This window comes from Phalacrocorax carbo, chromosome 2, assembly GCF_963921805.1.
Source record: "Phalacrocorax carbo chromosome 2, bPhaCar2.1, whole genome shotgun sequence".
NCBI lineage: Eukaryota > Metazoa > Chordata > Aves > Suliformes > Phalacrocoracidae > Phalacrocorax > Phalacrocorax carbo.
Window position 1 is genome coordinate 73043548 of NC_087514.1, and position 20274 is coordinate 73063821.

General features: G+C 40.1%; 1 protein-coding gene across 2 annotated transcripts in view; it reads right to left on the reverse strand.

Moving 5' to 3' along the window:
- Positions 1-3385: 3385 nt before the first annotated feature.
- INO80C (INO80 complex subunit C) overlaps positions 3386-20274 on the reverse strand; it is a 31587-nt gene continuing 14698 nt past the window's right edge. The window contains exons 1-5 of one of the 2 annotated variants that reach the window (XM_064443271.1): positions 14047-14140; positions 13858-13968; positions 10871-10982; positions 9069-9136; positions 3386-4082 (exon numbers count right to left, since the gene is read on the reverse strand). In XM_064443271.1, the coding sequence (XP_064299341.1) occupies positions 3951-4082; positions 9069-9136; positions 10871-10982; positions 13858-13968; positions 14047-14091 (468 nt within the window). In that variant the 5' untranslated portion in view covers positions 14092-14140 and the 3' untranslated portion in view covers positions 3386-3950. Of the gene's footprint in view, positions 4083-9068; positions 9137-10870; positions 10983-13857; positions 13969-14046; positions 14141-20274 lie in introns of those variants that run through there. The other variant, XM_064443270.1, reaches the window with a different exon arrangement.

Consider the following 20274-nt stretch of genomic DNA (forward strand, 5'->3'; position numbering starts at 1 on the left):
TGCTATGATGGGTGAAAGCTGGGAAATACAGGACAGTGAAATGGAGGGGCTCCAAAATATGCTGGCCCAAGGCCTCTCTGAATTGAATTTTGCTGCTTCGCAGGACATGGGGCAAGGTCATTCCTACTACAGATGCAGCAGAGGGCAGGGCTGGAGCAGGAAGTTTCCACAGGTACAGACCTGCTGCGCAGACCAGTGGTGCGTAATAAAGGCAGGAGCCCTGGAGCTCCAGCATCCTGCTCTCCCATCCACTAGAGAGGGTGGGAAGGTGGAGGCAGCAGCTGCAGCTGTTGAGAGCTTCCTCATCACCCCCAGCACACCCCTCCCCTCGGAGCCCTGCAGTCCTACAGCCCCACCTCACGCAGCCCCTGCCCCAGCTGCAGCACAGCGCCCTTCCAGCACCAGGGCTTTGGCCATACCAGACAGTTCAGCTACAGCAGTTTTGCTGCCCTGGGCCCAGCTGCTGCAGAGGCAGTTGCCTGCTTTGCCCAGGCCTAGAGAGCAAGTAGATTCACTCAAAGCATGGGGTAAATGCAAGCTATTGCAGTCTTAAAAAAACAACAACCAGAAAACCCCACAGTAACCTGGAGGCGATGCCTAACCTCCAGTGTTTGCTGGACCGGCAGTGCTCGGGGCAGGTAGCTCCGCAGGGAAAGAGGAGCTTGGCCTCTGGTGAACATCCTCATTCTTTCTGGGGAATAGGACAGATGAGGCAAGGAAAATGTGCTTTCCACCCACCAAAAAGACTAAGGGTAAAGCTTTGTCAGTTAGACTGTACCTTGCACGTTGCTGGACAAGCTCGCTTCCCGTCAATGTTAGTAGTATTTCTGTGGGAGCTTAACAACTGGCCTGCTGCAAGCTGTTACAGGGGTAACAGAGGGGGGTGACAGGGGAACATATTAATGCAAATGCATGTGAGGCTCAAGCCATCCGCAGTCTCTATTAAGTAACACATTCAGGTGATACTTCACAGACAGTAAAGGTTGTACTTGAACAAATTAGTCCTTACCCTGACTGCCACCTTTCTGCTTCAGAGACGTGGCAGTACTCTTTGTCAAAATACATTCTCTCCAAGTCTGAAATGCTATTCGTTGCTGCTTCTCTTTTCAAATGCCTTTCTTTTGTCCTCTTTGCAGTTTAAATTCAAGTTAATTATATTTATCTAGATAGCGTTCCATAAGTACTTTGAAATATAAATGTACTTACCAGTTTTCACTTCTTCTAAAGCTGACAATAAAACATACTTTAAAAATACTCTGTGGCACAGACTAGCTCTTCACTTATCCGTGTTTTCTCTGACACACAGTAAGGTAGGTATTGCTCAGTTCTCTCATAGAAGGCATTGATGAAAGCAGCAAGTCCACATGCTGTTCCCAAAAAGAACCTAGCCAGACTGAACGACGTTGTAATGTTGGCTGCTAGGTCTTTTCTGTCCTCAACTTCCCACTAAAAGAAATTAATTTTGATCGTTCTACATAGTAAACTGTTGTTGATGCATGTAAGGCGGAATGGTGCTGGCGGCTGACTCACCACCCTCGGCTTGACGGCGGCACAGCCGAATGAGTAAAAGGGAGGTGCTACTGACTAAGAAAAAAGGGCCAGTAGCTAACAAAGGAAGAAACAAGGAAAGAAAAGGGAATCTAGCAGCCATCATATGGACAGAAAACATTGAGAGAAGCGTCACTAACATTTTTGCCAAATCTGAGCTTTATTTACTTTTGATTGATTGACTCAGTAAGGACAATTGATTCGGTAGGGCACTTAGGTTTTGAAAATGGAATAATGCATAAACACTGTGTGGTAGAAATTAACTGAGAAGCAACATCGTAATACACAGCGCAAGAGTGCGTGGAACACTTCTGATGGTGAGGGAGCCTGGGTTCCTAAACCGTCATTCCCAAAGAATGTTAAAAATATTTGTAGGAGAGAGCAAGCTGGTGAAATACAATTTTTTTGAGCTGCTGACTGCTTATTTAAAGCACAAATGATCTTACAGCAGTCCTATGTGTTTTCTTTTCATATCAATGTTAAGCTTATCTTATAAACACATCTTTAGTATGTAAAGTGAGTTAAAAATATCCATTCTAAAACTCAGATGCAAAAAGAATGTGATCTGGATGCTTACTGGCATGAAGAGAGATATCCTGTCCTATTCTTTTTTGTTCTGTGATACAGTTGTAGCATTATCTGGTATCCAGGGCTTTGAAGGATCTATTGTAAGCATGTCAAAGACTTTTTAAATTACTTTGGTTTTGTAAATATTAGATCACAAAAACTGAGGAATAAGTCCCACAGACTTTCATTAAACAATGTGTCCCGTTATTGCTTTTCCTGTTTTGGAGTTGAAATGAAACTAGCATTAATAACACTCTGCATATTTACTCTTTCAATGAGAAAAAAAAATCTGTTCTAATAATTACCATGCCTATAGAACCATGCATTCAAGATGCAGCTTAGACATTAGCTAGTCACCACTGCCTGCTGCTTGAGCACTCAGAGAGAAGACGTGTCTTGCACAAGACCCCAGTGTCCGTGATGGAGCTGGGGTGAGACAGGACTGCTGTCCCGTGAGCAGTGTCTCACCTCGTTAGTGACCTGGGCAATCCAGGACTAACAAGCTATGGGACAAGTCTTCCACTTGGCATTTTTGCACACAGGAAGAGAGCATTCCCACAGTGAGTGGTAACTCGCCTAGCTGCCCTTCTGGCTATCACCCACTGGCTCAGAGAGCTAAGGGAGGTAAGTGCCACAGCCACATGGCAGTTGGTGGAGTATGGGCACGAAGGCCACATGGTTGGAGGCTAGGAATGGCTGAGCCTGAACCTGGAGTCCAGATTAAAACTTCACAAGAGTCTAAGGCTGGGACAAAGATGCAGAAGTGAGAAGACAACAAATCAGCAGCTTGTTATAAGAAAGAGGACAAAAAGAAAGAAAGGGGCAGAAAACCCTCTGCCCTTTTGCCCCTAGACTTAGTTTCAGGAAATTGAGGACATTCTGATCTTGGCATGTACTTATCAGCGCCCCCCAGCAAGAGTCCAAACTCTCCTTCAGTCTCCCTCCTCCAAAGGCTGACAATGTTCAGTTGCTATAGATTATTCTTCTGGTACCTCATGGCGCAAAGGTTGGTGTCCTCACATAGGAGGTCTCGCCTTGCTGAAAACCATCTGCGTGTCAGAACACCACTGGCTGGTAGAATTCCTGTTTTAGCATAATTTTTTAAAAGTCTGGGAAATTAGAACTTTTTTGTACTAATTAGTACTAATACTGTACTAACTTGGGAAAGGTATAGTCAGGTTGTGAAATGAAGCACTCAAAAACTACAAAGTGTCATGATTCAGAGTTGCCTGATGATTTGATTTGATCCTGTTACGTATATTCATTAGGATATTTTTAAAACAAGATTGAGTCCAACTTTATTTATGCTGACAGTATTTGTGTGTAGCTGTTCATTTTCACAGTGCTCAGTACCATAAACAGTCATCACAATAGCAGCACTCGCTAGATATTTTAACTTCATTTTACAGATGGGACGAACTTCTTCATAGCCAAGTGTACCTGGCAAGGCAGGGTTAGAAGCTGGAATATCCTGGTACCTTTTCCTTAATTCAGATGACTGTTTCTTCTGAGCCAGAGCAGTACATAAAATGTACAGGGTGGAGATGAAATCCTGTCTCTACAGAAATTAATATAATTCAGACATTATGGTGCAGATACATATCCTTAAGGTCTAAGTTATTCTGATCACCAAACCAAATTGCTTACAAATTGGCAAACTAACAAATATCAGCATTTATCAAAATTAAACCCATATGCTCTTCAAATCCATGTATCATCAACTACTTCCAGATGTAAATATCCATGGATAGATTTAAGGAATCTCAGTCCTGTTTCCATCATGATTCTCAAAATTAGCACTGTTCACAAGCAATATACAACCATATTTGGTCTCTTCAGGAAACAATACTTGTGGCTTTCCTGAGAGCCAGGTATCCTGTAACCACATCTGAAGGGAGCATCCGAATATAGCCAAATTCTTCAATAGTACTAAATCTCAGCTTGCTCTGGGGATCTGTGTAATTTGCCTGAAAAGGAAACAATGGAAGAGACACTATTCAAAGAACATCTCGAAACAGCATACTAAAAAAAGTGTCTAATTACAAGACCACAAAATAGTCAATTTCTTTTCCCAGTAACAGCACTGCTGCTGTTCTACCATGTGACCAAAAGTTTGTCCTTTCTGACATTTTCCTCATGTCAGAACTTATGAGAAGTTAACAGACCCCTATAAAATCATATTAGAAATGCATTAAACCTAACAGAGGGCTGAAATAGTTTCATACAAAGCACAGTGCAAAAGAAACTCCTCAACTCTCTAAACTCACCCTAGCAACTCTGTGCCTCGTGCAGTCTCTCACAAGGCAGCTCTCCAAAGAGTCAGGCTGCTGCCAATAAATTACCCACAAAGAAACTGAATTATGGGTGCTCTGATAGCTTTGGACTGATTTTCTCTTCCTGCATGCAACTTAGCTTTTAATTTACTTTAAAGTGGTTGTTAAAGCGAGGGTGTCTCTGCTCATGGTTCTGTGACTGAACTGATAAGAAATTTGAACTCGGTGTTGTGCTTTGCTACAGATGCCTGCTTTCAGGATAGCAGCCTGGCCAGCTAACCCTGGGCTACGCTTGTAACCACCGCTATATTTGGACCCTGGGTGCCTGGGAGTGGTGCCAGTTTCCTTCCATCCTCTCGCCTTCCCTGTTGCTACAGAAACCTTGAGCTCAGATGAGCTCAGGGGCAGCCCTGGGAGAAGGCAGGTTTCAGGGTATTGCCTCTCCACCTTCAGCCTCCAGGACAATTGCCTCCCGTTCAGCATTGAATTACCAAGTGCCTGTCGAGGCTCTGAAAGTGTCTTCTGTACCTTTCTTTAACAGGAGATGGTGGCAGGCTGCAAGGCACAGACAGTTGAGGTCCCTTAAGACATTGCTACTAAAAAAGAAAAGGCCAGGAAGAGCTGGAGCATTTCCCCCATCCATACTGTTGAAGTGGAGAGCCCTCTACTATTTTTATGTTGGAAAGGATCTGTTGATCATGGTAAAAATCCAGTTAATCAGCCTGATAAGACTGGGCAGAAAATTAAGTGTTATTTGTAGCTTGTTTCTGCAGAACGAAATGCTACAAGGTTACATGTAGTCAGCTAACAGTCAAACCACCGATTCATTTTCAAACAAATGGCAAAGTTAGGACATTAGGAGTAAATTACCCCTGGTGGAAACTTCGTGGTTACAGCAGGTATATATTTCTTTTTATTTCACACTTTAAATCTGGCCTCACATATCTACGAAAAAGCTAACCAAGTAGACTCTTTTTCAAATGTCCATGATTCTGTAATAAACTAGCCAAGCAATATCTGCAATTTGTGTTGCGCACCGGTCTAGGTTAAAAATATTATGGCAGTTCTTCACCATTCTGATTCATCGTATTGGGCTGTACTGTTTGCACAGCCTAATTTATGGTAACTAGCCATTTATGCCATGACTTCGGTCTGACAACACACTTTGCTGCTTCAGCAATAATTAAAACAGATTAGAAAAGTGAAGTAAGGTGATTTTGCAAAGAAAAAACTCTGTCATATTTAGAAACTAAGTCAAAGGCCACAGATACATGCTCTCCAACTACAATAAATTAGTTATCTCGATCTGTTTCTATAGTAACAAGGAGGATCCATTTTCAGAAAAGGAAGAGAATTAAACATTTGAAGGTTTTGGGGTTTTTTTTATCTGCTTCACAATAAATCACTCTGTTTTGCATGTTAAAATACCTAAATACTCACCTTGCAAGTTTGGAAATAAAGTTTTATTTTGCAGTGCCAATACAGCAGGTAATAGCTTTTGAATTTTAGGCTGGCTTAGAAATATCACTTGGCTGCTCTGCTTAGACCATTGGTAAATTTAATTCCATTTGTGTTACACACAGAAAGAGAAGAGGATTGGTAGAATTTAATTGTGGCATTTAATATAATCGATGAGATTGTTTTAATACACTTTTCTTTTTTGGTACCTGTAGACCCTTTAATTCTTCTGTAAATATGTAATACTAAGGAATTTATTTTACTTTCTTTTTTTTTTTTTCCATGGGGAATCCAGCGTTCCCATAGAAAACATATTATTACACAAATGTTTTCAGATTTTACACAGAAAATACAGGGACATTTTTCTTATACTGGATTTCTAAAATATTCTATTACCCCACATATCTTCCTACTAGGAAATGATCTTGAAAATAAATTTAGTGCTTCTTATGAAACATTTCTGGATTAGAAATTTAAAGGACACACTGTCTCAGTTATCTTAATAAAATGGTATTTTTATCATAGTCTGGAAAAGCCAGGTAAAATAGGAAACTTGATTCACAATGCAATTAGACAATGGAAAATTAAGAAAAAAAAAGTAGAAAGACAAAAAAAAAAGGAAACAAAAGCAGCACTGAATGGATTCATATAGAAAAGAGAGTATTTATACTGAGCTACAATAGTTGAGGTACCGAAATCACTGATGGAAAGGAGGAGCTGGTAAACAAAAACTGAGGAACTGAAAAAAAGTCTCTTATTTCCTATGACTAAACTGACCCTTAGCTGGTGGGGACATGGTCTTCACTCACATCTATAACCTGTATCATCATCTTGTTATAGGTGCAATGACTGACTAGTTTCAAGACGCATCAAAGGCCAATACTGGAAAACGTTATTTGGTTCCTTGGAGATGGGGCAGTGAAAGGGACGCATGCCCTCCTGCCGTCTGCCCCATGTAACCCCTCACAGGTCAGAGATGTTGCTGCAACACTAAAAACTCCTGGTGTGAATGCTACTAATACTTGCAAAGCAGCTCTAAGGGGAGAGGATAGGAAACAGATGAGTTTCCAGTGACCCAGTATGGATTTTTTGCTATCTTGGTGAAATCTGCTCATTATTATTTCACATGTCCACCTATCCCCCCTTCCTCCATCTGCTGTATCTTTATATAGAGTAGCGGTACTTATGCAAAATTCCTTATTCAGCTGACCCCTGCTCCTTGTCTGAAAACATGTTGCTATTGTATCAAGACAATACTCTTGCGAGTACAAGACTGTAAGTCTGCCTGGCTGGGATGAATTACTAGCGATAGAACAAGAGGAAATGGCCTCAAGCTGTGTCAGGGGAGGTTTAGATTGGATATTAGGAAAAAAGTCTTCACTGAAAGTGTGGTCAGGCATTGGAACAGGTTGCCCAGGGAGGTGGTGCAGTCACCATCCCTGGAGGTATTTAGAAGACGTGTAGACGTGGCCCTTCAGGGCACAGTTTAGGAGACATGGTAGTGTTGGGTTGACGGTTGGACTTGATGATCCTAGAGGTCTTTTCCAATCTTAATGATTCTATGATTCTATTCTATGATTCTATGAAATGTTTTCTCTGGGTTTGTGAGCAGTCTCTTCTATTTGCTGTCTGCCAGCTCATCTGTGAGGGAGATGTTGCTTTCCCACTCCCTCTTGAACACCAAGGGTTACCAGCCTCGATCCAAGCAACCCACTCCATTCCCAAATCACGCTCAAAGGCACAGGCTGGAAACATGCCTCCTCCTAGGTGCTTTATTTAAATGTGTTACTTAAAAAATAAAGAAGTCAAAGACAACATATGCTGCCAAATCAAGAACTCAAATGTTAGGATGCGCCAGATTACAGCTGATGCTTAGCTATCCTTTGATCCTTTGCACTGTGATCCACTGTAAGGCAGTCCTTAATTAAGTGCTTACCCATTTTCTTTTTCTCAACAGGGACTTTCACCTAATTCAGTGTACGGAATGCAAGGTGCTGTGTTAACCTGCACCAATATAACAAATGTGTATATTTACAGGCATCTCTATGAGGTGATATCAACCCTGTGAGGTGGGCTAGTGCCCTATGGATGAGAAACAGATTGAACTGGGGAAAGGGTCCCAGACATTCTAAGGCTATATGACGTTACAAAGTTTTCATTATTGTATTTATTTAGTGTAACCATTACTTAACCCTTTTTATAGCCCAGACTAAAACATTCCCATTCATTTCAATTGTAATAAACGCATAGGCTTCTGCAAAATAAATCACTGGGGGCTGAAGGTGAAAAGTTAAAAGATATGCTGTTACTAACACCTGTTTTGTTTTAAGTAAAATTATTCATGTCACATAGGAACAGTGTCAGCAGCAGATATAAAATTTTTGTTGAACAGAATTCAATTACTTTACTCCTGTTTTGTGCCAACAGAATCTTTGGGGAATTCAGGTGCCAAATTGTAACTACCGAGACTTTTGGAGCATGTGCAAACTGTATCTATGTCAAATGTGGGTTTTTTTTTCCTTTTCTTTTTCTCTTTCCTTTAACAAAACCATGTAAAAGAGCCCATCTGTGACACACAGGCTATACATCTGCCAAACTCCAAGTTCCAGCTCTGAAGCATGGGGGTATTTGAAATTCTCACGAGTTCATGCCAAGTGTCTGTCTCAGGCTGATTTGCTTGAGGGAAAGTTTGAGAGCAATGATAACAAAATTTTTATTATTGATTTGTTTGGCCAATCAATACAATTTTGCCTAATCTCATTCTTGGAAATTGCCGAGCCATCTTTTTGAAAATTTCTCTGAAAGATATAATGAAATAAATAATGAGCCTCAGGCAAACACTCAGCATGGAAAGTTTCAGTCTGTGTGGTTAAAGCTTGGCAAAGTTAGGAGTCGTGGAGACTGTGGGCCACCAGCTTTCACTGTAACAATCTAAAGAATCAGAAATGATGGGGACCAATGCAGACTCTACAGTGGGGAGAGTGGTGTGATAGGAGCCACCCGGCGGGACAAGGTATTTAATGTCTTGACATCTATTAACAACCTAAGGATTTCATGATGTAGTGACAAGATTTGGGATTTGGCCCTAAATCACTGGACAGCTATTAAGTGCAAGGCTGAATAGGACCCTCAGCAAGTAGATCTTTTATAAAAGCATGCACCAGCTTTATTTCATTGTGGAAAGTGAGATGCCAATTTTGAAGAGAAAAACAAAATACTTACCGGAAGTCCTGAAATGTCTGAATATTTCTTGGCAGGCTTAAAGGAAGGAGGAGCATCAATACTAAAATCTAGAGAAAAACAAAAGAATAAATTCAGTGTGCTATATGTATTTTAAAACGCAAACCCCAAATGTAAATAGGTAGCAATACTTCTTTAAAATGCTGCCTTTACTTTCTGAGGTCTCTGTTAACTAGCAGCACTAAGGCAAAGAAATATGAAGCAGAATTAACTCTGAAAATATTTAGCCTGTTAGCACTGTAAACAACAGCCTGATTTTGCTCACCTCTCTAAACTCTAAAAGAGTTCAGTAAGCAGGACTGCCCTCCCCAAAAGGAAAAATGCCAGAGAGCTATTTGAAATGTGTTGATTTCTTCCAAGTCTTAATGAATTCCTTTACAGTCCGTTATTTGCAAAGAATAGTCATTATCATATGCGTGGTGTATGTTGAGACCACAAAACATTGCTCAAGACTGCAGCTCTGAAATTCTATAATCCAGAAAAGCAAAGCAATACTTTAAATCAATTAAATCTTTAAGCATGTACCACTTTAAGCCCAGACAATGACCTAGAAAATTGTCTGAATGTTTAAATAAAATGATGGAAATTGCTGTTCTTTGGTGCCCTTTAGATAGCAACTCTCATTCATAAACATTTCTAACATACATATGCTATGTTTAAATACTTAAATCCCCTATTTTGGATGTTTACAAAAATATAATGTACCTGACTCATTTCTTTCCTCCTTCCTGATCTCCCTTGCATCCCATTCAGATGCTATGATCAATTCAAATGCTCCATGCATATCAACTTTCTAATTCAGCATCTCAAAATTCAAAAGACACTAATGCCACAGACAGCTGGTTTTAAATATGCACCTGAATTTCTTTTCCCACCTTTTTAAAAACAGCCTGTAAATTTACTGTTGCAAACAGATCGTAATAGAAATAGCAACATCAGCAGATTATCAGTTACAATAGCCAGGAACTATGCAGTAGTCTGCATTTTTCTGTAACAGTTGCATCTAAAACACTTTAAAAAATGGCAAGCTATCTTTGGGCAAAACACCAAGTCTGACAAAAAGTATATGTGTATGCTCAATTCTGAGATGCCTCCACTTGCTTAAGTAAAATCTGAGGCTCACATTCTGTCTCCAGCTACGTTCAATAGTATCTTACTTTACGAGCAGACCTGAAGTATACCTAGATTCAGACCACTGCTGTAAGTCTGCTTCTGTAGATGAACACCATCTAGCTGTATTCAGGACTGCTAATAGCGTAGTTTCAGCTGTGCTGAACTAAACAGGAGCTGTAGGATTTGAATCTCCCAAGACTCTAGGATAAGGAGCTGGATAGGAAGCTTGGGCTGAGGTCTAAGCTACTGCAAGTATGTGGCTTAGCAGAATCTATTTGAAAATAGTTCAAATATAGCTAATCAAGCAGCAGCCACCTGTCAGAAGAGATTTGGACGGTATGCAGAAGAGGAGGCTCCTCAGCAGTGAAGAGGTGACAATAACCTGATGGGAATAAGGAGTTTCTGACCTGGTTCAGAGATGTAAATTTCCTTTACTAAACTCTATCCCCAAATGTACCTGAACTTTCTTACAATACTCCAAATTATTTGCTTCCCCCTACTCTCCACTTGGGGCTGGCGAGTATGATCGGACTAATCTTAAATGTACTACTGGACCCTGTTCAAGCAGGGTACTGCATGCACTGATGAAATAATTCAGGTTTGTTTTAAAGAAAGATATTTGTGTGGATTTTATTATTTATAAATACATGCAAAGAGTCTAAGCAGCTTACAGCTAGGATCATTTAGTTGCCATGGCAACGCCCTTTCAGAAGCAAGAATTTGTTTTAGGTTCTTCCAAGTTCTGTTCTTCTTGCCAGCTGCTGCTCCACCAATGCCGGAGTGCTAGAATTAAAAATATGGTGTTTAGAGAAAAAAAATAAATAAAGAATACTATTTCAGAATGTGACACTTCTATTTCGTAGTCTTTCTGATACCTCTCATCTTGTCATGAACCATTTTTTATCCTCACTTGTTTCATCAGCAGGCTAATATACTGTACACTCTAATCTTAGCTGCAAGAAAAACAAAGCTTTTTGGACTGTGTCAAAGCTACTATGTTTAGGATTAACTGAGGAAATGAAAATCTGCTTTTTACATGGAAACAGAAAATCAATGTGGTTAGGTTTAGCCTGAGATTACAGGATTCTGTATGTACTTCCCATCGTATCAGAACTTATTACTGTGAAGTTGTGTTGAAAATTGTGATTACACAGCTAAATTTTCTCTCTCCTTTTCATGGCATATTACAGGTGCAGCTCTAGCTCTTGCAACTCACCCATGACTGTAGAAAACACAACTGATCTTGCAAAATATAATGAATACTATGAGAAACTTTCTGGAAATTTTATTTTTCTTTCAAAGGATAGAAGACAGAAGAATAGAAAAAGAGTAATAAATAGGATGTTGGCTGCCAAGACAATTTTGCATTTTGAAAGGTACACTAATGGAAGACTTGCCACAGGTACTATAATGGTAGTTTCGCTTATCAAATGTGACTGCTACAGAGTAATTCATTTATGTCCCTCCAGAGACAGAAGCCGCACAACATACTGTACTACTTCTAAACGATCAAAGGACACAGATTCACAGCTTTACTTCAGAAAAGAAAATGCTATTACAATTGGGGAGTTGTTGTTACTTCTGTTAATAATTACTACCTGCCACATCAGTCTCATCAAAACACAGCAAAGTTCTGCAAACACACTTCTGCCGTGATTGGTTTATAAATTAGCCTGTTCAATTGCTGAGAATGATAGGAGGAAGAATTCAGTGAGAAAGCTTTTTTCTGTAGACATTAAGATACATGCAGAAAAAATGCTCATGAGCTGATGATATATCTTGTTTTGGCACTGGATATCCAATATAGAAAGTGCATGCAAATGTTTGCTCTGAGAGTAACACCCTAGTAATCTAGACAGCGTCATAAAATAGAGACTGCTGGAATATGAGATGAAAAGAGATGTACTACCACATTCCTAATTCAAATTCATTACATGAATTTTTCCCTAGATCATTGCATAATGGTTTTTCTTATTTTGGTAATCTGGTTTCTCAGAAGCAGCTATTGGGTTTATATGAACTTCTGCCTCCTTGGAATGGGCCTGAGTATCACCTCACTTACCTACAAAAGGCATGACTGCCAAGCACAAATGAACCAAGCTGCCTCTACACTAGTGAAGTTCAGGGAAAGCTGGAGCTAGGACAGGTGGAGTTATTCATTGCTTTGCACAATTGTCAGAAAGTTGTCTTCCCCTTCCCCATTGCTAAGGGATGCGAATTCCATTCAGGAAGATTAGAAAAAGGTAGCTTCTTCCTTCTTCTCTGCTTTTAAGTCTGTCCTCTGCAGTGAGCTAATGGTTCAAATTTGGGCATGTTTATAAGAGATAGACATTGACTTATTTTCTTCCTTTTAAGGTAAATCAGTCTGGACGGATGCAAAAAGTCATCCAGATTGTTACCACCAGTTCATACTGACAAAAAGCTAAAAGTTAAAACTCAATATACTACTTCTCAAATTAGTTACTGTATCGGGGAGGACAATTTCATGTTTTTATTACAACTGCCTATTATTTCTGCAGCAGTTGCCAAAGGCCCTGTATATCTATTTTTATTTCAAGCATGCAGACATTAGTATTGCCTCTCTGAAAATGGTGATGTCCCTCTAAGAACTGAAGGATCAGCACAAGGCCTCATGGCTATTTAAATACTATATGGAAGCTACACGGAATGCCTCTGGGCGCAAATGGAGCTTTTCCAACAAGCCCCAGTTCTCAAAGATGCTGGTGTTCGCTGGAGGATTAGAGTGAGCAAAGCATACAATTGTTCGAATGCCCCTCTCATGACAGAATTTGTCTGCAAAGCAGACAGAGAGCAACTTGCAAGTCAGAGATTAATTCTACACCCTCTGCCAAACCTGTACTTTGTGAGCTGTGCGATGCCTGACTAGTCAGGTTTTATGCTTGGGATATTGTACCTTATTCATACAGAATGAAATCTGGGATAAAATCCTTCTTTCTAAGTACTGGCTTAGGACCAGCCGTCTGAGAAGTTTGCTTGTCTAGAAAGCATTTGTAGAGTGTGCCAATGAGCTGGCGCTGGCACACCAAGATAAAAAGAGAGTAAAAACAAACCCAGCACTGACAGCATTACTAGCTGTAGCCTACCTTCACCTTCTCCCCCAGTTTAAACCTCACGGAGCATTTGCTTCTAAATCTAGCAATTACTGGAAGAACAGACAGCACAGGTCTGTTAGAGTTTCAGGGACCAGGAGAGGAGCAAAATGCCAGTTGCTAATGACTCTCTGGCTGATTTCTAGTTCCATTGTTTTGCAGCCTGCCTTGGCTAGGAACTGGAAGATGGGATTCCTACATTCACAGTGGTATAAATTATTCCTCTCTAGCTGTGGTAGTTTGTGAGATACCACACCATAAAACTTCTGCACTTACCTTAATCTGGCAGGTTTTCTGACTCTGTTCCAGAATTTAATGTAATAGTTCTGCCTCTGGAGCAATGCCATTTTCATGCTATAATACAATGTGCACTTTGGACCATGGCAGGGCACAGACTTGAGGCGAATTTCTTAAAAATTGCCGACATTTTATTTGGCTGTTAAGCTGACTTTCTTAATATTTACAATAGCAATATGGTTAAATAGAATCTTAGTTAATGTTTTATTTGAAGAGTTTAGCATTTCAAAGTGTTAAAACGATATACTTACGATGAAGTTTGGATCTTTAAATGGTAACGGCTTGACAGTTGTTTCCACTGATCCTGTGCTAGAGTCTGTGTTCAGAAACTTGTTTTCATTCATGGCCTCTCCACTTGCACTCTGAAGAAAAAATACAATTTTACTGCTTGTTACTCTGAGCAAGTTTAACTGGAGACAGCCGTCTGCTGTATTACCTACCTGTTGCCTTTTTAGCCTTTCTCTCTCTTTTGAATCTTTAAACATGTTGCATGCCAGCAGTGGGGAAGCATGAAACAGAATATTTGTCAAGCCATTTACAACTGACACATAAAGGGGAGGAGTAGAGTGGCCAAAGCCTACTGAGTAAAAACAGCATCGGGTTTATTTCAGTATTAATGAAAGCCATCTCTATAAAATGCAAGACAGCATGTGAAACCAGGAACAGTAGAAATGTACATTGGATTTGTTTCAGAATGTTCGGTACTAGAGCATTAACAGGAACATATAAAATTTATAAGAAGTTTTTTGTCAAGATTCTAAAGAATAATTGATTAATCAGTTTATTCTCCATATTTGGCTTCAGTCATGCCTGAGTGTGGATTGAGGGGGTAAAAAAGATTTCACTACATGCATTATTTTTATATACAAGCCTCACAAAAACTACATGGCACTAGTTGGTGTTTTCTAGGCTTTTCTTTATGGTTTATTTATTTAGCAGGAAGAGCAGTTGGAGAAGGGGTGTGTGTGATCAGAAAGCTAAAAAAGTTGTGTGGCAGTCTAAACAATTTCTGATAGGTCTGCATGGCTGAGTCTATGTTGGTTTTTTATTTTGTGAGCACGCTGCAAGTCTCCACACTACCAGAACTAGCCCACACTACATACATAAATGTTCCTTGAGAAATCCTGATCCATACCAAAGCAAATGAGAATTTTGCCATTCAGTTTGGCGGTTCAATCGATAGGATTTCATATCTTGATTCTTTTCTCTTGAGGAATAAAAAGCTTGGCTAAAAGTTAAATCAATATTTACTGAACGGGTGGTTAAAATGTTTCTTTACTTCACCTTCAGACAGATAATACATAGAACAAAAAAATGTTTTCCTATGAAAACCTGCACTGCAAAGCCTTCTGTGTCGATACAATACTCTTTTAAGTAGGAGAAAAAAGGATCATTATTATTTGTGAATTATGGGAGTACCACTAGAAACCGAGACGATATAGCAAAGGCCATGATTCAGCATATCCTTCTCCATGTGATTACAAGGAAAGTGTTTGTATTCTTAACTACATGCATAAGTAATTACAGGATTAGGAAGTAGGCAAGTTGAACTCTACTTTGCGGAAATATATCAGTTATTAACAGTGCCTGTTTTTAACAGCAAAGAGAGGTCTTAAATATTCAAAGTATGGTATAAAGAAGCATTCAAGTAAAATAGTTACGTTTCTAGTGTCTTATTAAAATATATGTATAGACATGATCTATTTTCAGAACCACAGTCAGTCCTCCGTCAGCTCATAGTACAGAGAATACTGCCATAATAACATCAGTGGAAGCAGCACTGAAGTCCGTAGCTTAAACTTGATTCTTCCCTTGCTAAGGACAACATTAAAAGGCAATGAGTGTCACGGAAACAGAAGAAATGCAGATGGATGTGCAGAAATATGTGCATTATGTGGCAGTGAGCAGCAAAAATAATATCTTCAGCAATCCTGAGTAAAGTGGCTTTATACAATGAGTTGTTAGGTTTCAAACTATATTCTTCCACATGCACGCTTCCAGCACTTCAGATTTCAGGAGCAAACATTAAAGTCAATCTTGAGAAAGACAAGGCTTGAGATACAAGCTAATTTTTGATCAATAAATTATCTCTGATACTGCTTATTATCAGTGTAAATTCTGTAAGTGGACAAATCATCACTCACAGTTATTCTTCAAAGCACTCTCACCTCTTGTTTGGTACCATTCGGTCAGCTTTAAATCCAATCCTATAGCTTCTTATTAACTACTTGGTCACTTTTGTCCCTTCAGTGATCTCCTCCTAAGTATTCTGTTGTTTATGAAACAGGTTTTCACTAGCACTCCAACAACATCTCAAAATAGTATCTAGTATTTTGAGGTGGAGCAAATAAAAATGGTTTATCAGTAAAGGGGAAGAAGCTTCCTTATACATATAGTCCTTAACTTCTGCAGCTGGGCACATTTACATATGACGCTCGCTGTCTTCAGTGGGTTTTTCTGTGTGGATTCAGTGCTAATCTTGCTGGCACATTGGGAAGGAAAGTAAGGAACTGTTCCTGGCAGGACAATTCCTGAATGTAAATTCTACACGTCGTTTCTTTTCCGGACCAACCCCTAAGGGATTTCAGGTATTAGTGCTGCTAAGAGTCGGGATAACTCACGTTACAGGCCAGATGTTACTTTTGTTTGTGCTAGCATCCCTTGCACAGTGGCAGACGCAGCCGGATCCGGAGCAGCAGCTGCTGCTTTTCTGGGCCATGGGGACACTCGAGCCATCCTCCAGTCCCACTGAGGCATAATGCCAGCAGGAGCTCCTGGATCTGTCATGGACAGTTTGGGAGCAGTGGTTTCCTCTCCAAGGCAAATGTGCAGGCTGGTGCGCAGGACTGTAAAGCAGCTTGCATACCACAGTGGTATGCAATTGATACCGTGATTTCAGAGCCCTGATACAGACTGGGAAGCAAACAGGACTGAGCACTATGATCCCAGTTAGATGCTGGGAACTGAGATAAAGACATACTGCAGAGGCAAGCCAGTTCCCTCACTCAGCATTGCTTGTATGAAAATTCTGATTTTTAGCAGTAGCACTATGGAAGACAGATACTCAGCTAATGTGCTTTTCTTTCTGGAAATACATTAAAGAGTTGAGTAGAAGCGCTGCTTCCAGAATAATGTGCTCCTGCACAGAGAAATGAACTCCGGCAAGTACAGAGCTTTGAAATGCTCTTTCTGAGCAGCCTGCAGAAGTCTCTGCTGATATCCTCAGCGCTTTTTCAGCCACAAACTGAAAGGGTCTTAATAATCTACTGATCTGTCCAGCCTGTGTTTTAAAATGTTGGGATTTAAAGCATAAGAAACATCATTTAATGTTTCGGGTTTGTTTTTTTTTAAAGGCATGGGGGAGACACCAATATGGCTCTACCTTTGTACTGCAAACCCCATGTTTCCTGAAAGTGAATAGTACAGTGATAACACAACACATTATTTACAGCTTGAAAGAAGATTCCTCAGTGCACAATTACTGTACAGTAAAGGTGAGCTTTAACTTTTAACATTAGTTGAACAAATCTCTCCCAAATGTGCTTGTTCACTTGATTGTTTAGTTTGGAAGATAGTTCATTCTTCACCATCACGTGATGGGGCAAACAAACAGGAATGAATTCAAATCCCCTTTGTAGTCCTATGAAGCAGTGGCGGTCTCATGAGCACAGTGAGGAAGCGCCTGTCACCAGGGAACATGTACTCCTCAATGTGTGCTGTAACCCAAAGTCACGTGTGGGTAACTTCCCCTTCCTGCCAAATTCACAACCAGTCCCCAGCACATTTTCTCTACCCAGCCAGTCTCGTAGCTAACTCCCTCACCCCCAGCGTCCTAGGATAATCCCAAATGCTTTGCAGTAGGGCTAGAAAGAAAGTGTAACCATGGGCTGAAACTCCCAATAGCTTCTTTAAAGCTTCTTTTTAACTGATCTTGTAAACATCCTGTATGGGAAGCTCTATATATACTTCAAGGAGAGAGACAGTGAAGCAGCTTTTAATGTGCTCTTTGTGACTAAATTGTGTCTTTTAAATAGTGGTTTCTGTAACTAGGGCTACAGGGAATTTGTGCTAGAATAGTCACTAAGCAGTCTGTATTCCTCCACAGGCTGTTTGAAGATTGTAACAACAAAGACTTTGAAGTGGCTTTACGTTTACAGGGTGCATCTGCACTGGCAAATGAAGGTGTGATTTCAGTACAGCTGGACATGCTTACACTAGTTTTACCCCAAATAACGATAAAAACACTACAGTAAAGACTGCAGCTAAGCCATCATCACCAAAAGATGAACTATGTTCGTCCTTTCCCATCAACAAGTCCTCTGGCTCTTAACCTCCACAGAAGTCCATGCTTCCACCACTTCTCATGTTACCTCCCTGTGTCCTCCTCCTCCTCCCAGTATCCTCCGTAGCCAGGCATAGACCAAACTCGACTGGAATGGCATGTTTTAAAAGCTGTAGACAGCAGGTCAAAGGCTTCTTATTGGACCACTTGTGCAATTTTATTCCCTCTATAAAGTTGCGTTTATGTGCTTTAGCTGAATTTTAACTACAGCCACAGTGTGACAGGTTGGCAACCTCAACCCCTCCTGGGATAGACGGGAGCAATAATGAGGGGACCATCTATCAAGTATTCAGTGCAGCCCAGCTGGGTGGGACACTGTCCTCCCTGTTACGTACCAGGACTGGGTGATAATCACTGTGTGAGGAAGCTGGCTGAGGACTTCATTTGGTTAGGAGCTGGCTACAATTTGAGAGAGAGCAAAGACCTGCAGCAAACACTTGGGAGTCCTAAGAGATTTGTGGGTAAGAGCAGCCAAGTCAGGGGAAGAGACCTGAGCTAAGCTTTGCTACCTTAACACTGGTTTCTTTTTAATAAAGCCAAACCCCAGGAATGAGCCTAGTTTGGACCCTACTGTATATGCTGTCTGTCCTAGGAGAAAACACACATTGGGAGGCTGCCTAATCGCATACCACTTTTCAATCCTAGGTTTTGGTAGATCTATTAATTTTTTCAATATATTCTGTTCCAAATTCCCTACCACAGATGTATTGCTTTTCACATGATTTCCAAAGATTGCTCTGTCTGTCTGGTTTTATTTAGGGAGAGGACAAGCAAAACTTCTAGACCGTGGAAGCTAAATTCTTTGTTTTGGCTATTTCTAGGTAGAATCAGCTTTGTGGAGTTTGGGATGGGTGTCTGTGATGGGACTAAATACCATGTGGAATTAGCTTATTATGAAAGTGCTTGTCTGAATCATCATTCCTTCCCCCTGCCCCCCCCTCCCCCCAGCAAGGATTAGAAATCCATAACAGAATAACTGATATATGTTAAAGTGTCATTTCTTACCTTATTTACTTTTGGATTATATTCTCTAATATTTTTTCATTATTTTAGACTAACTAGCAGGATTTTATGAAGTATAATAAACATTAAAAATATGGAAGATAAAAGTCAAAGATGTAAATTTGTGCATTTCTGGCATCCCATCACTGCAGATCATGCATGTCATGGCTTAGAAAAAAATGGATTTGCACATCACTGAAAGTACACTATGATCATCAGTGACCTTTTTGTTAGATGTTAGTTTTACATGGTAAAACAGAATTTAAAAGCAGAAGGTAAACTAAACAGTGTTTTGGTAAAGCAAAACTTAAATGCATAAATTCCCTAAGAACTGGAAAGGGAGTTTCTAGTTTAAGGAAGCAAAAACAATACTGTAAACATTTATTTTCTCTGTCTCTTTTGTTTTCTGTAAATGATTAATTCTTTAGTTTTAACACTATATTGCGTACAGCAATTGTAGATGAAAGTGATTACATATGTAGTTTTTTGGTCTGGTTTTGCTTCTGCATTCAGTATTTCTGATACTTTGGCTTTGTCTTACAGTGATGACTAGGGAGCTGTATGTCACTACTGAAAAACAAGGAATAAGTGGGGTCTGGTTCTAATTCAAGCCCTCACAGCTTGTGGTAACTTTGCCCCAAGCACCCAGTTTGGCTTGCTGAGGAACCCACTTGCTCCAACCTTTGTATGTGAAATTCAATAAATAGTTTAAATTATTTTTACTTATGTTTGGCAGCTGATTTTCATAATCACAATAATACTACAATGACATTCTTAATTTCATTGACACAGTTGTTTGAAGTCAGCCTCAGTAATGGTCTATGTCTATTTATTCCAGCAGTAGGTTACTTCTAAAGCAATATCCAACCTGTAGCAACTTACTCAGCTTTTAGCTGTGTGTAAGTTCTGTGACATCCTGACAAAGCTGTGGCATGCAGCCAGGGAAGAAATTGGTAATTTATAAAATAGATGGATAATACCTGTATTTTCACTAGCAGCCAATTACAGTGAGTGAGAATACCCTGTGGAAACAGAGCACAAATGTCACTAGATGACAGCAGCGATGATACGAGCAGACTTTTTAAAATTGGGAGTAGACTTTGAATGTCAGCTATTTAACAGCGTCTCAGCTAATACTGCTCATACTGGAACATATATTAAGCTGTTTGATTAATATATTAGCTCTCACTGTATAACAAACCTGGCACAGGCTCTTGCACATTCTGAATATTTAACTCGTTTAACTTTGCATGATGACATGACAGGAGCCATTAATACTTGAGCACGTACACTCTGGCAGACAAAAATGCAGCTCTTTACATTT